The 16,894-nt window shown below is 45.3% G+C and overlaps 1 protein-coding gene and 1 pseudogene across 1 annotated transcript; both read right to left on the bottom strand.

The window, feature by feature from the left end:
* Positions 1-6,564: 6,564 nt before the first annotated feature.
* C3H18orf21 (chromosome 3 C18orf21 homolog) lies at positions 6,565-13,165 on the bottom strand. Its single transcript, XM_049769718.1, has 4 exons — positions 13,061-13,165; positions 11,848-12,047; positions 9,069-9,253; positions 6,565-6,718 (listed from the first exon to the last, which is right to left on the bottom strand). The coding sequence occupies exons 1-4, from the start codon at positions 13,158-13,160 to the stop codon at positions 6,565-6,567; spliced, it is 639 nt and encodes a 212-aa protein (XP_049625675.1). The 5' UTR covers positions 13,161-13,165.
* LOC126004967 (uncharacterized) lies at positions 8,124-8,249 on the bottom strand (annotated as a pseudogene).
* Positions 13,166-16,894: the final 3,729 nt, after the last annotated feature.

The following is a 16,894-nucleotide window of genomic DNA, read 5'->3' as shown; positions in this document are numbered from 1 at the left end:
CAAGTATCACCTGGAATCACCCCCACTATTACAGGTTGTGGTTCAATCTCTGGCATAATATATGGTCCCCAAACTGCTGGGTGTGACCCTAAAACCTGAAACTAAACCCTAAAACAACTCTGTGTGTGCAAACTTCGCATATAGAGAAACTAAGATTAGAGTTTGTGTGACCTTAATCAAATAAGTGGTGCAGAATTCACTATAAGTGTGGCCCCCACCACCACACTCAGCAGTTTTCTTTCTTTCTTTTTTTTTTGGGGGGGGGGGCACACCCAGTGTTGCTCAGGGGTTACTCCTGGCTATGAGCTCAGAAATTGCTCCTGGCTTGGGGGACTAAATGGGATGCCGGGGATTGAACCCAGGTCTGTCCTGGGTCAGCCACATGCAAGGCAAACGCCCTACCAATGCTCTATTGCTCTGGCCCCAACACTCAGCAGTTTTCAAGGATCATTCCTGCTGGGGCTTCTGGTAGGACCTGGGTGACCACCTATATTAAATTCGGGTCAACCATGTACAAGCAAACACTATATCTGCTGTATTATTGCTCGAGCCTAGTGTTACCAATCGGCATCACCAGTAATATTGGTATGTTTGGTCACAGCACCAACATCACACATCCACATCCTGCACTATGTGTTATTCTGAAATTATATCCAAGTATTCAGATATAAAGCAACATCTTAACTGAAAGTTTTATTGAAATACTTGAATTATGGAAAACTACATGCTGTTGACTTTTTGTTTTAATGAGATAAATGTATCTATTTTTGTGTACTCTAGTGTTAAATACATTGATAATTAATGAAGTATGAAACCATCATCTGTCTTTGGAACTTTTTTTTGTTTGTTTTGGGTCACATTCGATGACGCTCAGCTGGTTGTAAGCTTGGAAATTGCTCCTGGCAGCCCCGGGGGACCATATGGGATGCCAGGATTCGAACCACCATCCATCCTGGATCACTGCATGCAAGGCAAATGCCCTACTACTGTGCTATCTCTCTGGCTCATCTTTGGACCTTTTTAACAACTCTGCCCCAACTTCTCACAAGCAATTTCATTTTCTTTCTCTGTAACTTTGACTTCTCTAGATATGTAAGTAGAATTATAAAAATATTTGCCCTTTTCTAATTGCTTTATTTTATGTAGATACTGTTTCTGAGAGTCAGTCATGTTGTATGGAACTTGAAATTTCTTTGTTTTTAAGGCTGAATACTAGACCACTTTATATATACATACATATATGTTTATATAGTATATATATAATATATTCTGCCTCTTTCATTTGCTGATACTTAAATTGCTCTCTTTTTGTGGATGCAAGCTGAATGTAAGTGTACAAATATCTGTGAATTCCTGCCTTGACATTTAGTTATTTTGAAAGCAGTTATTTTTATCAACAATACAGAGTTAAAATGAACAGACTATTGATAAGGCATAGTGTAGAATAACATTTCATGGATCCCTACTGTGTCTGAAGTGTTAAATCTTTTTTTTTGTGGGGGGGGGTTACACCCAGCAGTGCTCAGAGGTTACTCCTGACTCTGCACTCAGAAATTGCTCTTGGCAGGCTTGGGGTGGGGGGATCAGGGATGCTGGGGATCAAAATTGGTGTCGGTCCTGGGTCAGCTGCTTGCAAGGTAAATTTCCTACCTACTGTGCTATTGCTCCAGCCCAGTATGTAGAAATGAACACAAATGTATGTCTACCTTGAAAGAGTTGACAACAGTTTTAGATCTAAAATGTTAGATTTTAGTTCTAGATCTAAAAATAAGATTTTTAGCATTAACTAAAGTTTATGTTCTTTTTTGGGAGGGAGTGGGGGGGCCCCAAACCTAGAGATGTTCGGGGGTTATTTCTAGTTCTGCACTCAATAAACACTCATGACGGTGGTATATGGATTGCTGGGGATTGTACCCAGGTTGGCCGCATGCTGTACTATAGCTCTAGTCCCTGTTTTTGTTCATTGGGGGGTGGTGTTGGGCCACACTTGGTGGCTCTCAGGGGTTACTCAGAAGTCGCTCCTGGAAGGCTCAGGATCGAACCCGGGTCAGTCTTGGATTGGCCGGATGCAAGGCAAACACCCTACCTCTGTGCTGTTGCTCCAGTCCCATCTATGTTCATTTTTAAGCTGGCATATTTTATCTACAAGCCCATGTTTTTTTAAACCATTCATATTTGCTTTTTAGGCGAGAGCTTTTTAGAAGTATAAGTTCTTATACCCCAGACCTGAATTAGAAAATTGGAGCTTAGGAATCAACAGTGTTAGCAAGTTCTCTTTGTTTCTAATATATCCTTAAATTCTATATTGTGTACCAGTGTTCTAGACATTCAATAACTATACTTCAAAGAAATTTCCTCTCATTATGAAAAACCTTTAGAGAAATTAAAAGGAGTTTGTCCAACAGAAGCAATTGTAAGCTTTTCAAAAGGCTCATTTTGAACTTATGTCACATTTGATCGCTGGCACTTTATAGCTCCTGAGAACCACTGCACCTTAACATTGAACAGTGGGTTGAATTTGGTTGGGTCTCACTTGGGCCCCCAAGTATGTTTGGGAGCCCCGCTCCTATTAAAAAGAAGCAATTAGAAAGCACACTGTTCTGATAAGCACAAAATGCTTCCATCTTTTATTTCTACTTTTATGCATCTCACTCTATACCATGAAAATGCCTCCATATTTTGTATTTATTTTTGTTTTTGTTTGGCCATACCTGGCAGTGCTCAGGGGTTATTCCTGGCTCTGGAGCCCTGGGGACTATATGGGGTGCCAGGGATTGAACATGGTTGGTCCTGGGCTGGCCATGTGCAAGGCAAACACCAAACTCTCTGTGTTGACACTCTGGCCCAAGAATTAACTTTTCTTAACCAGCAGTTCTTGCAGCACAGCTCAGAGCTTAGAGCTTTATTCCTCTCCCCCAAGACCAGGCTGTCTCTTCTTTCCCCTCCTCAATTCTCTATCCCCTTGTTTCTTCTTTCATTCTCTTGTTTCCTTTCATGTATGAAGGCCCTGGATTCTAATCATAGCACTACATGACCCTCTGAATATGATCAACAGTTGTATTTAGGAGTGTAATGGTTGGGGCAAGAGATAGTATAGCAGGTAATGCACTTGGCTTTGCATGTTCTATGCAGTATGGTTGGTCCTCTGATCTATCAGGAGTAAACCTAAAAACAGGAGTATAACCTAAAAACAAAATAATGACTATAGCTATACACAGTGGTAGGACGTTTGCCTTGCATGTGGCTGACTCGGGAGGACCTGGCATCCCATATGGTTCCCCAAGCTTGTCAGGAGTGATCTGAGCACAGAGCAAGGAGTAACTCTGAGCACTGCCTGGTGTGGCCCAAAAGAAAACAAAACAAACAAACCAATAAACATTGTGTACCTGCATTGTGGGTAGTGGACAGGACTGGCTGTTGGGGATTTGGGTCATATCCAGTGGTGCTCCTGGGCTACTCTTTTTTTTTTTTTTTTTTTTTGGTTTTTGGTTTTTGGGCCACACCCGTTCGACGTTTGTCGCTCAGGGGTTACTCCTGGCTATGCGCTCAGAAATCGCTCCTGGCTTGGGGGGACCATATGGGACACCGGGGATCGAACCTTGGTCCCTCCTATACTAGCGCTTGCAAGGCAGACACCTTACCTCTAGCGCCACCTTCCCGGCCCCCGCCCTTTTTTTCTTTTATGTGGTTTTTGGGTCACACCAGGCAGTGTTCAGGGGAAACTCCTGGCTCCATGCTCAGAAATTGCTCCTGGCAGGCACAGGGGACCATATGGGAAGCCAGATTCGAACTGATTACCTTCTGCATGAAAGGCAAATGCCTTACCTCCATGCTATCTCTCCGGCTCCTGGGGCTACTCTTGGCTCTGCTCAGTAGTGACTACGGTGGTGCTGAGGAACTATAACGGGAAGCAGGTTTTTTAACTGGGGGTGGGGGGACCAGAGAATGCAAGGCAATAGACTAAACTTCTGTTTTATCTCTAGCTTCCAAGAGTTCAATATCCTACAGCAAGAGCCAGAGTGGGTAGTACAGCCTGTGAGATGATTTTCTTGTTTGCATCATACCCGGGTCTGATCCCACGTACCTCATATGGCCCCGAGTTTCACTAGGAATAATCTCTTAGCACAGACACAGAAACAGTACAGCTGGATGTTCTCCAAAAACGAAAAATAAAACGGAATCACATGGCACCACCACACGATTGAATCGTGAGCCAGAGCAATAGTAGAGGGTAGGGCACTTGCCTTGCATGCTACTGGCCCAGGATCAATATTAGGTCCCACATGGAGTGATTTCTGAGTGCAGAGCCAAGAGTAACTCGCTAATACTGCCCGGTATGGCCCTAAAAAAACGAAAAAACACGGACAGCAAACCATTAGAGTTTACTATAGAGGACTTTGGCCAGTGACATCAACTTGGTTGCATAGTTCTTTGTGACACAGAGGCAATTAAATCTTGGTCCCCTCTTGCCCCTTTCCTGCCACCTCCTGATATCTTTGGGTTTATCTTTGGGTTGTCTCTCTGGCATGAGGACCTCCTTTTGTCCTTGAGCATAGGCTTGCTTTGGTGATTTAAACTAGTGATTTAGCCTAAGCATGGCCAGTTATTTTTGGGCAGCCTAGTCCAGGCTCCATTACTTCTTGGCTGGACAAAAGTCCAGATCTGAGAAGAGCACTCTGCTGTAGCTGGTAGGATATGCCAGCTTCATGGCGGCCCCATCACAACAGCCTGAAATACAGGAATCAGCTGCTTGAAGTCTGCCCTGAGAATTGCCAGATGTGGCCCCCACAAATAAAAACAAAACATCCAAGTACGGGGCTGGAGAGATAGCATAATGGTAGGGCGTTTGCCTTGCACGTGATTAACCAGGACAAACGGCGGTTCGATTCCTGGCATCCCACGTGGTATGGTCCCTGTGCCTGCCAGGAGCTTTCTGAGTGCAGAGCCAGGAGTAACCTGAGTGCTGTTGGGTATGACCCCAAAAAAACCAAAAACCACCCAAGTACTTGCTGCTACTATAAGGCCACTTTACAGAGCTCTAGGGGTCTTATGTAATACCAAGGATCAAATTTAAGATTGGCAGTACAGTATGCAAGGCAAGCACCCATTTCATGTCTCTGGCCTAATTCTTGTTATTTTATGAATAACTTTACTGATACACTCATTTTCTTGGGCATGTACTTTGAAGTGGAATGGATTTTGACTTCTGAGGAACTGTCAAATTCTTCTAAAGTGATTGCATCTAGAAATTTTATAGTTTCGGGCTGGGGAGATACTATACCAGGTAGTATGCTTGTCTTGCACATGGCTTTTTTTTTTTTTTTTTTTTTTTTTTTTTTGCGACACATCCTTTTATGCTCAGGGTTTACTCCTGGTCTCCTGGCTATGCACTCAGAAATTACCATACTCCTTGTTTGGGGGACCATATGGGACTCCAGGGGATCAAACAGTGGTCTGTCCTGGGTTAGCTGCATGCAAGGGAAACAAATGCCTTACTGCTTGTACCACTGCTCTGGCCCTGCATATGACATACCCCAAGCACCCTATATGAGTCTCCCTAAGTCCACCGGGAGTGATCTGAGTGCAGAGCAAGGTGTAAGCCCTGAGTACCATTGGGTATGCCCAAAATAAGTACTTAAGACTTTCTAGGCATCCTGTATGGTCCAGTGGCAGCTTTGCACCCACTCAGGGTATGTATGACACCTGCAATGAAGGATCATACACCATAGCCAAGTGTGAATACTACAACTAAGTCTGTGTCAACAGTAGCTGCAAAATGAAGGGAAGGGGAAATGGTTGAATGTAACCCAAGTTCATCAGTAATAAAACTGTTCCAGAAAAGGTTAAAGGTACAGTCTGTTACCCTAAGCTATATTCTGACATAACTTAGACCTAGAACTAAATCTTAAAAACAAATGAAATGATACAACTATGGAATAAAAGTTTTATCAGGATATCCCCAATACTTTATCTTTTTGCTTTTGGATCACACCCTGCAGTGTGCAGGATTTCTGCACTCAGGAATTACCTGAGGTGATGCTTTGAGAAAACTATATGGGATGTCAGGGATTGAATCTGGGTTGGCTATATACCAGGCAAGCACCTTACCCATTATACTATCTTTCTGGCTCCAAAGACACTCACTTTTATATGTGAAAAAGGAGTATTAATCTGTTGCTTTATTTTTTGAGACATATTCTGGGTCCTTTTTTCCTTAGGTGATGGACACCTGGAAAAGATCTTCATGAATGTTCATTGTAATAAACATTACAATAGAGGTTTGTTTTCTTAGGAAAGAAAACGACAAACGCAAACTTCTAAACAAGGGAGAAAGTGATACCACCCTGTCCATACCACTAATATTAACAAGGATCATTCACTTATTTTTGATCTTCACAATCACCCTGAGGTAAGTTTCAGTTAATCATTCCAACAGGATATTTTCTTCATAAACACCTTGTTTCCTTGTATTTGAAATAAAATTTTAAATAGCAGTTTTTCTGACTAAATTTATTTTCAAACATTACACGAAATAGTTCTTTTCCCAGTACATAACATTTCTTTTCATAGAGAAGATAAGAAATTTCTGAAATCCATTGTAGGAGTCCTTTGGGATTCACTTTGACTAAGCAACAATTTTAGTTGCGAGAAGTGTTTCTTTGTTTTAATCGAATTCTTTGAGAAACCAGTAGGTGTTGACTGTCCTGATGTAGGTGTTCTGAAAAGAACCATAAAAACCCAATTATACCAAGAAATACAAAAATACAAAATACAAAGAACAAAAATGTTCTTCTGCTTAATAACTACAATACTAGAATTAATTATACTCGAATTATTCTCTACTCTGTATCAAGCACAGTCTGCTAATTTCACATCAACTGACATAAGGCAACATTTGAGGAGGGTATAGTGGGAGGTTCTGGAAGCTTTTTCACATTTGGAAGGAGGAGGTAAAATGTCATCAAAGTTTCTAAGTGTTAGACTTTAAACTTGCAATAACAATTTTAAACAAGGATTTATTGCATCATTGCTACAGCTCACTCAAAACCACTTTTTATCGAAAGGTAAGGATCTTTTTTTTTTTTGCTTTTTTGGGCCACACCCTTGATGCTCAGGGGTTATTCCTGGCTATGCGCTCAGAAGTCGCTCCTGGCTTGGGGGACCATATGGGACGCCGGGGGATCGAACCTCGGTCTGTCCTAGCCTAGTGCTGGCAAGGCAGACACCTTACCTCTAGCACCAGATGGCTTGGTGGCTAAAGCACCTGCCTGTAAACATTAGACTTTGAGTTTGATTCCTGATATGGCCCATATGTACCAAGAACAGTGCTTTTGATTTCTGTTTGCCTCACCAAGTATGTGCCAGCATGATGATTAAAAAAAGCTTGACGGGCTAGTGTGATAGCACAGAGGGAAGGGCGTTTGCCCTGAGGCAGCTAACATCAGTTCGATCCTTGGCATCCCATATAGTCCCCCAAGCCTGCCAGGAGTAATTTCTGAGCACAGAGCCAGGCATAGCCCCTGAGCACCTCTGGGTGTGTCTCAAAAACCAAACAGAAAAAAAAGGGCACGACGAAGCAGGAGAGATAGTACAGTGGGTATAGCGTTTGCCTGGCATGCTGTCAGCCTAGATTTTATCCCTGGCGTCCCATATGGTCACGAGTCTGCCAGGAGTAATCCCTAAGCACTACTGGGCAAGGCCCCACAACAATGACATCAGCAAGGATTATGACTGGCGTGGGCCAACACAAACATCTATACAAGAATGGAGTGGGAAGGGAAAGATCAACTTCCATAGGTAGGTAGCAACTGAAGTGTAAGCCCCACGGGGTAGGGTTTGAACTAAGTGTCTATTCTGATGCTTAACAGTACCAAAACAAGAAAAGGCCCCCTAAAAATAACCATCCAATAAATTGATTCCCCATCTGGCATGTGTGTATTTATGCCTCATTTTATTTTCCTTCCTTGTGATTTTTCAAGTCCATGAACTTTAATTTGGAATTTGTCATCTGATCCCTTTTCTGACTCCTCATTTGCTTGGTAAATATGGAGTATCTTTGTCATTCCTGCACATATCTAAACAACAGTCTGTTCTAGGTACAATTGATTTGTTTTATTCTTTTATCTTATACTAGGATAGAATAGGCAATCTCAGATCAATCTTAAATTAATTCTCTATCACTGCAGTTATTTTAGCAGACCTGTTTTCTTCACTTCTCAACATCAGGCAGTTAGTGACTGAGTTTGCACAACGATTTACTTTAAGTACACTAATTTACTTTTATCTCTATCTGATATGATGAACTTCGATCACACCTAATATTAAAATAATTAAAAAAGGGATATTGATGGAAGAAAGTAGTGAAGGGACTGGTGTTAGAACATTGTATGCCTTAAATGTAATAAATTAACTAATTCATGATAATTCTGTTTTAAAAATGTAGCATTGGAGTGGGGGCTGGAGAGATAGCATGGAGGTAAGGCATTTGCCTAGCATGCAGAAGGACGGTGGTTCAAATCCCGGTATCCCATATGGTCCCCCGAGCCTGCCAGGAGTGATTCCTGAGCATAGCCAGGAGTAACCCCTGAATGCTGCTGGGTGTGACCCAAAACATCTACCCACTGCTACACTCCATTTGTGTGTGTGTTTTGGAGTGGCTGTAGGAGCATGAGCAGGTAGTGGGAATAGCCCCTGTGCCCCTGTGCAGGGTGTGACCCATACCCCCCAAAAAACAAAAGGGGAAATAGAGAAAAATGAACCAAGGATGGAACAATATGGCAAACTTTGGGAGTCTATACTAAACAGAAAATTAGAAGCAGCACTCAAATTAACAGGAACAGGGCCGGGAAGGTGGCGCTAGAGGTAAGGTGTCTGCCTTACAAGCGCTAGCCAAGGAACGGACCGCGGTTCGATCCCCCGGCGTCCCATATGGTCCCCCCAAGCCAGGGGCGATTTCTGAGCACATAGCCAGGAGTAACCCCTGAGCGTCAAACGGGTGTGGCCCAAAAACCAAAAAAAAAAAACAAAAAAACAGGAACAATGCAAATCAGCTTAATATACTACAATACCTGAAACTCAAAGCGGGGCTTTTGCCCTTGGAACCAGACATATCAGAGGCTGGAGTCCTTCTCTCTGGGGTCTTGAGGCAGGGTTTACTAACTGGAGTGGTAGGATTGCTCTTCAGTGTTGACAGAAAACTTCTACTCTTACCATCATGCTTCACTGTCCTGTTGCATGTTTTACAAGTGACCAACTATAATAAAAAGAAGAAACAATCAGGTCTGATCCGTTGTCTCAAAAGTAAAACAAAAATGTATTTAGTAAGTCCTTTGTAAGGAACTACACCAGGTACCACAGAGTTAAAACACTGTCCTGGAGGATTGTCAATCTGTCAACAGGAATCAGATAAGGCACACATTTAAAATCAGAAAACAGTCCAAACCACCTCGATTAAAGAACGATCAAACATTTTAATCTAATTTAAAAGACCAAATTACGGTATTCTGAGATAGTACAGAGATTAAGGTACATGCTTTGCATGCTGTTGACCCCAATACCCAGGACAACCTGGTCCTCAAACACAGTTGGGTACTGGCTGGAGACCCCCGAGTGCTGCTGGGTGTGGCTCTGGAGACCCCCAACACTGCCAGATTTGGCCCAGTTAGCACCAGTACCAAAGAGCTAAAGTAAAACCATGTCTTTGGACCCTCTCGTTGATGTATCCAGGGGTCTCAACTCAATTTACCTGCGGGCCGCAGGAGGCAAAGTCGGGGTGATCCTTGAGTGCAATGTCAGTAGTAAGCCTTGAACATTGAGGGGTGTGACAAAAACAAGTAAAACAAAACCAAACAAAAAAAGATTCCTCTAGGGCAGGGCCACAAAACGTTGTACGGAGGGCCGCGTTTGAGACCCCTGCTAACCTCTTTGGCTGAGAATTGCTGGAAGGAGCCCTAAGCCTTCTGAGCAAACCTTGGGAGACTGACTGACTACCCCACCAGCCCTGCCCCCCAATAAAAATTAAACACTAAAGTTTCTACTTTTTTCTCAAGAATCTTGTGTGAGGGGCCAGAGAGAGAGCAATGGAGGTAAGGTGCCTTGCACGCAGAAGGACGGTGGTTCGAATCCCGGCATCCCATGTGATCTATCCCATGCCTACCAGGGGCAATTTCTGAGCACAGAGCCAGGAGTAACCCCTGAGCGCTGCCAGATGTGACCCAAAAACAAAAAAAACAAAAAGAATCTTGTCTGAAGTTCATGAAGGAGACTGGGAACTATTCTTTAACCTATGATGGTTATCTTTTATAAAAAACATTTAACAGTTTCATTTTTTAGGAGCCATACTGGTGCTTATGGATAAGCCTGTTGAGCTATCTCCCTGATATCTCCCACACAATAAAACTAATCCTTTTAACAATAGGCCAGAACAGGGGTGTGAACACGCAGCTCTCGAGCCACATGCAGAGCCACATGTGGCTCCCAGCCAAAATGAAAGTGGCTCTTTGCCTCCTCTTCTTTTGTATACTGTGGCTCTTTGCCAAGTTTGGATTTTGTTCTGCCTTCTGAGGAGGGAGGGACCTCTGAGGAGAGATCTCCGAGCGCGTCATCCCGTCTCCCATCCCTCGGAAACAACTGCGCTGGCCAGTGAGGGGGGGGCGAGGGGGGGGCCCTGTGTGTCACATGTTGGGTCACATCTGGCCGTTAGTTCTTAGTGTGAAGGACTCAGCACACCCTCACCATCACTGCAGGATTTTGACCCTCACTCAAAATGGCAAAATGCAATATGTGTTTCATAGATTATTGTTAAAATTAGATGCTTTTGTGTGAGTTTTTCTGTTTTGGCAGGTCACTGTGTGGTGTGGCTCTCTGACTCTCACAACTTTAAATTTTGGCTCTCTGTCAAACTTGTTTGCCACCCCTGGGCCAGAATGTCACTCAAAACCTGTGAGACTTATTTAAAATTCGGTGATTTTGTAAATACGGGTTTAAATAGTAATTTATAAATAACCAAATGAGGGGCCGGAGTGATAGTACAGTGGTAGGGCGTTTGCCTTGAAGACTGCCAACCCAGGAATTCCCGGCATTCCATGTGGTCCCCCTAGTCTGCCTGAGGTAATTTCTGAGCGCTGAGCCAGGAGTAATCTGTGAGTGCTGCAGGGTGTGGCCCAAAAAACAAAGAGAAATCCTCACATTTGTGAAAATGTAACAAGGTGATCTGAGAACTGAGCTCATGGTTTTGAGGTAATTATGAGAAAATAAAACAAGCCACCAGCTTGATATAAAAGGGGATCACTATTTTGAACATCTAAACATATGACAATTTCCCCTCCCTCCCCCGCCCAATCACGACCTCCCCAAAATATGACAATTTTTAAATATTCAGGCTGGGCGGGGTGGTGTGTAGAATACTCTGTCAGCTGTCTAGTAGAAATTAACCCTCTGAAGATTCTAATTCCTGGCGATGCTTGGGATGCAGGATACATGGATTAGCCGTGTGCAAGACAACATACTTCCTGCTATAATATTATTTTGGTCCAGCAACATGAAACCAGTGGCATCCCTTGGTGTGGAGTGGGGGCAAGACCTCTGACACAGGCATTTTCTCCTCTCCACTGAGCCAATACCACAGCCCGCAGGCCTATTTACTTATAGAAAATAATTTGTTAATTTATAAATTTATTATCTAATGTATTGATAAGTTATTATTTATTCCCAGAGCCTTGCTGGTGGATGGGAAGCCTCTTACTTGGACCTACCGTTTTTTCCAATCCCTCAAGCTGATTTTTTACCCTCATTTAAAAAGAACATTCTGGCTTACTGAATACAGGAATACAGGAATGGAAATCTTACCAGTACATTTTTGGATTCTTTGTACTTCTTCACCATTTTGGAGTCTTTGAAACTGAGGATTTGATTCTTGGCTTCTCGATTAAGGAGTTTCTGTATTTTCGGTGTCAGTTTGGGCTTGGGTTTGAGTCGCACTCGCACGTTATCGAGAATCAGCAACTGGAAACAGTAGGGACATGTTTCTTCAAAGGTGCCTTTGTCATCTAGGATTATACAAGTGAAACAAACTCGTGACTCAGGAATCAACTTCAAACATACGAAAGTATTCATAAAACAAAAACAGCGTTATGTCGCGGATTATGGGCTAAACTGTTCGCATCTACTTCCCACACAAGGTTAGTTGAGAGTCTGGCCACTGGCCTTCATGCAGTCACTGAGCAAGAAGTTACAAATAAGGGAACAAAGTTGCTATGTTTGTTTTTAAAGAAGTCAAGTTCTAGGGAAGACCAGAGCAAATGCCCAGTATTAAGAATGAAGACTAGCGCAGGCAAGGCAGGCACCTTACCTCCAGCGCCACCGCCCGGCCCCTAAGGTGCCTGCCTTGCCTGCGCTAGCCTAGGACGGACCGCGGTTCGATCCCCCGGCGTCCCATATGGTCCCCCAAGAAGCCAGGAGCAACTTCTGGGCGCATAGCCAGGAGTAACCCCTGAGCGTCACAGGGTGTGGCCCAAAAACCAAAAAAAAAAAAGAATGAAGAAACTGCATGAGCCTGCCCGAAACGTCCCAGTCTGGAGCTCTTAGTGGCCGAGGGTTTCCAGTGGGCCAACGAGGAAAGAAGGCGAAGAAGGCGTGTGGCCGAAGTGGCCCCACGGGGGGCCGAGCAGAGAGCATCTAGGCGCTGGAGCCGCGGCCCGGTCTTTCGTTCCAGGCCTTCAAGAGCCGAGGTCCGAGGCCCCAGGGCAAGGGGCCCGGCGTTGTGGAAAGGTTTTCCGATCTAGCCTGGCCCAGGCTGGTCCTGGGCCCGTCCAGCTGGTCCCGCCCTTGGGCTGGTCCTGGGCCCGTCCAGCCTCAGGGAGCCACCCCGGGGCACCGGCGACGCCAGCCCGGGTTCGGCCCCGGCGGCCCAGAGGTCCCCGCGCCCGCAGGCGCGATGCCTGAGCGCAGAGCCAGGAGCAGCCCCGAGAGTGAGCCCCACGCTAGCCACGCCACGCCACGCCAAGCGAGAGCCTGGGGAAGCCGCGAGAGGGCCGCGGGGAGCAGCGGGCGTCGCGCCCACCTTGCGCGCGGCTGTAGGCCCAGAGCAGGTAGCGCGCCTCGCCCGGGCAGCCGGCCCGCAGCCCCCGCGCCGCCGCCTGCAGGTAGTGCTTCTGCCGCATCCGAGCTCCGCCGGCCGGCCTGGCGTCCGCACACCGCGCCCGGGCCGGGCAGGAAGGCGGAAGCGGCGCTCGGAGGCTCCGCCCCGGGGCGGGCTCGTCCGCAGCCCCGGCCCCGCCCCGAGAGGACCCAGCCAGGCGCTCGCCGGGCTCCCTGCAAGTGGCGCGCGCACGCTTCTCCGCTCGCTTGGTTGGGTGCTGGGGTTTCGGTCCCACCAGCAACGCCCAGGGGCCGCGCCCGGCTCTGCGCTCAGAAACCGCCCCTGCAGGCCCCGGGCACCACGGGGATGCCCGATTGGAGCCTCCGGCCTTCTCTTGCCAGGCAAACGCCTCACCCATGCTGTCTCTCCAGCCCCCATCCCCTTTCTAAGCCTTTCATTTCATTTTATTTTTTGGCAATAATTAAAGAGTTTATTGAATTTTATGGGTTTTTTTTTTTTACCCCACACCCATGTTTTTGGTTTTTGGGTCCCACCCGGCGGCGCTCAGGGGTTCCTCCTGGCTCTAGGCTCAGAAATCGCCCCCGCAGGCTGGGGGGACCATGTGGGATGTTCTAGATCAGCTGCACGCAAGGCAAACGCCCTACCGCTTGCTGGCCCCCTATTTTCTGTCATCTTGTATATAAAATGGGTGGTCGTCTTGCAGAACTGCTGGGTTAGATGATTCTTTTGCAGGTGATCGCACGACGGGTGGTGCTCTGGGGTTTCTCCTGGCTCTGTGTTCAGGGATCACGCTTGGTGGGGCTGGGCGAGCCAAACGGGGTGCTAGCCATCAAGCCTAAGATGGCCCCGTGCAACACGAATGCCCTACGTGCTGTACTATCACTCTGGCTCTGGTCATACAGTCATTCTGTATGTGTTTATCTTTTAGTTTGGCCCACACCCAGCGATGCTCACGGTTTGCTTCTGACTCTACACTCGGGGATCAGTCCTGGGGGACTTAGAGAACCAAACGAGGTGCCAGAGATAGAACCCGGGTCAGAGCCAGAGATAGAACCCGGGTCACAGGTACGTCAGGCACCCTGCTCTGTTACACCTCTCCAGTCACTGTACTATCTCTCTTCTGTTCAAAGCAGGCCACGATTTCTCCATCTTTTCAGCCACTCCCGTTTTATGAGTGGTGACTGGTGGTGTCATATTGCACTGGTTGCCGGTACTGGGACTTGGATCCCACAGTGCCAAGGATAGAGAGCACTGCTGGGGATCGAATCAGGGGCCTCACATGGGGTCTGCCACTGAAACACCTTCCTGGGCACTATGCTCCTGTTTGATAATTTTCTTTTGTAGGTTTTGTGGTTGTTTTTTTCTCCCATTTTATTTTATTTGGGGGACAAATCAAGCTATGCTCAGGGCTACAAAATGCCAACCAATCCTTGAAGATGCAAAACGTCATTAGTCATTTGGGAAATGCATATCAAAACTACAATAAAACACCTCTTCATGCTTACTAAGATGGTTAGAATTTAAAAACAGAACCAGGCATATGGCTGAGTGGCAGAGTGCCCCGAGTTCTGTCGGCACAACATTCCCTTCCCCCAGCACCGAGGTGAGGTGCTGCTTAGGAAAACGAAACTAGGGGCAACAGAGTCAGTTTTGCTTGCTTTGCATGATTGGTCCTGTGAGCACTGCCAAAAGTGATCACTGAGAGCAAAGCATTTTCAAGTGTTGGTTGGCATTTTGTCTATCTTTGGAGAAATATCTGTTTAAGTTCTTCTTTATGTCTTTCTTTAAAATTGCTTTGCCTGCCTTTCATTAGTGAGTTAGGGCTAGAGTTAGGGCTAGTGGCGAGGGTACCTCCCCCTGCATTCTGCCAACCCGGGTCAAATGCAGAGCATCCCATATGGTCCCTTGTGTACCACCAGGAGTAATTCCTGAGTGCAGAGCCAGGAGTAACCCTGCACATCACTAGGTGTGGCCCCCAAACAAAACAAAATTATTATAGATACTCTATATAATATTTACATACTGTAAAATCACGCCACACACTACCTCCAACGACATGAAATAATGCAAACCAGGGTGAGGGCGAAACGTGTAAGCTGGCAGTCTTCTACCTAGTATGGAGGGCTAGCTGCCTGCCAGAACTGCCATTTTTATTGAGTACAGAGACCATCCCTCGGTAGGGCACTATCCTGAGCCTCCTAGGTTTACATATAAGACAATCTTTGTTTTGGGGAAAGCCAAGTTGTAAACAAACAGATACAAAGAAATCAGGGATGATCTTTGTTTTGGGTAAAAAAGGTATAACCCAACAACTTCCCGTTTTCTATCTACTTTTGTGGACAAAGATATCAGAACATTTTTTTTTTTTTTTTTTTTTTTTTTTTTTTTTTTTGGTTTTTGGGCCACACCCTGTGCCGCTCAGGGGTTACTCCTGGCTATGCGCTCAGAAGTTGCTCCTGGCTTCTTGGGTGACCATATGGGACACCGGGGGATCGAACCGCGGTCCGTCCTAGGCTAGCGCAGGCAAGGCAGGCACCTTACCTCCAGCGCCACCGCCCGGCCCCAATATCAGAACATTTTTGCAGACATAATTTGAGAATATGTTGCTACGTAAGATACACAATAAAATATCCTCACAATTGGAAAACGTTCACTAGGATAGCTGAGAACTTTTAAAACTAACATTATGCATTTCCACTGAATTGTGCAAACTAATAAAGCACTAAAGTTGGATACAAAATTCCTGTGTGCAGTGTAGCATAAAACAACAAAATAGTAGCTATTAAGATCCAAAAAAAAAAAAATCCATACAGATAAAACATGATTTAACCAGCAATTTAGTGATGGAGATTAGGTCACTAGGGTTATAGGGTCATGAGATTAGTCTAGGAGAAAGTTACAAGAGGTTCTTCTGGCTCCTTGTTCAGAAATTGCCCCTGGCAGGCTCGGGGACCATATGGGATGCCTGGATTCGAACCACCGTCCTTCTGTATGCAAGACAAATTTTCTACCTCAATGCTCTCTTTCTGGCCCTCCAGAAATGTTTTGATTTCCTCTTTGATTTCATCTCTGATTCACTGGTTATTCATCAGTGTGCTGTTTAATTTCCATGTGTTAAAGTTTTTCTGTTGTGACCATTTGTAGTTCACTTCTAATTTTAGTGCCTTGTGATCTGAGAAGGTAGTCTGTAAAATTTCTATCCTCTTGATTTTATGAAGATAAGTTTTATGGACCAGCAGGTGGTCTATCCTGGAGAATGACCCATGTCATATCCAGTTTTCTGGGGATGGACCATCTTTGTCCCTTATGATTTTTCTGAGTCTAAAGTTTGTGTCATCTGATTATTAATATGGCCACTCCAGCTTTTTAAAGGGAGTTATTTGCTTGGGTGATTTTCCTCCAGCCTTTTATTTTGAGTCTGTATTTGTTCTATTTGTCTATATTTGTCTCTATTTGTTAGATGTGTTTCTTGTAGGCAACAGAATGTTGGCTTCAGCTTTTTGATCCATTTTGTCACTCTGTGTTTCTTGACTGGTGCATTGAGAGAGAGAATTGTCATGGGACTTAGTGTCATCTTCGTGTAGAAATTTGTTGTCTGTGTTGAATTAAATAATAAAGATGGCCCTTTGAATGGAGCTGGATGGTGATGGGATGAATGAAGGGGCCTTTCTTTGCCGTCCCAGGCCACGTGGCTCCAACTCCCTTTAACCGGCGGGTATCTGGGTTCAGGAAAGCGGCGGGTAGAAAACTCATCCACAGACAGGCTTCAGGAAATATCAGCTTTATTTGCCCTGG

The sequence above is a fragment of the Suncus etruscus genome, chromosome 3, assembly GCF_024139225.1.
Source record: "Suncus etruscus isolate mSunEtr1 chromosome 3, mSunEtr1.pri.cur, whole genome shotgun sequence".
NCBI lineage: Eukaryota > Metazoa > Chordata > Mammalia > Eulipotyphla > Soricidae > Suncus > Suncus etruscus.
This window is presented reverse-complemented; position numbering and strand designations above follow the sequence as displayed.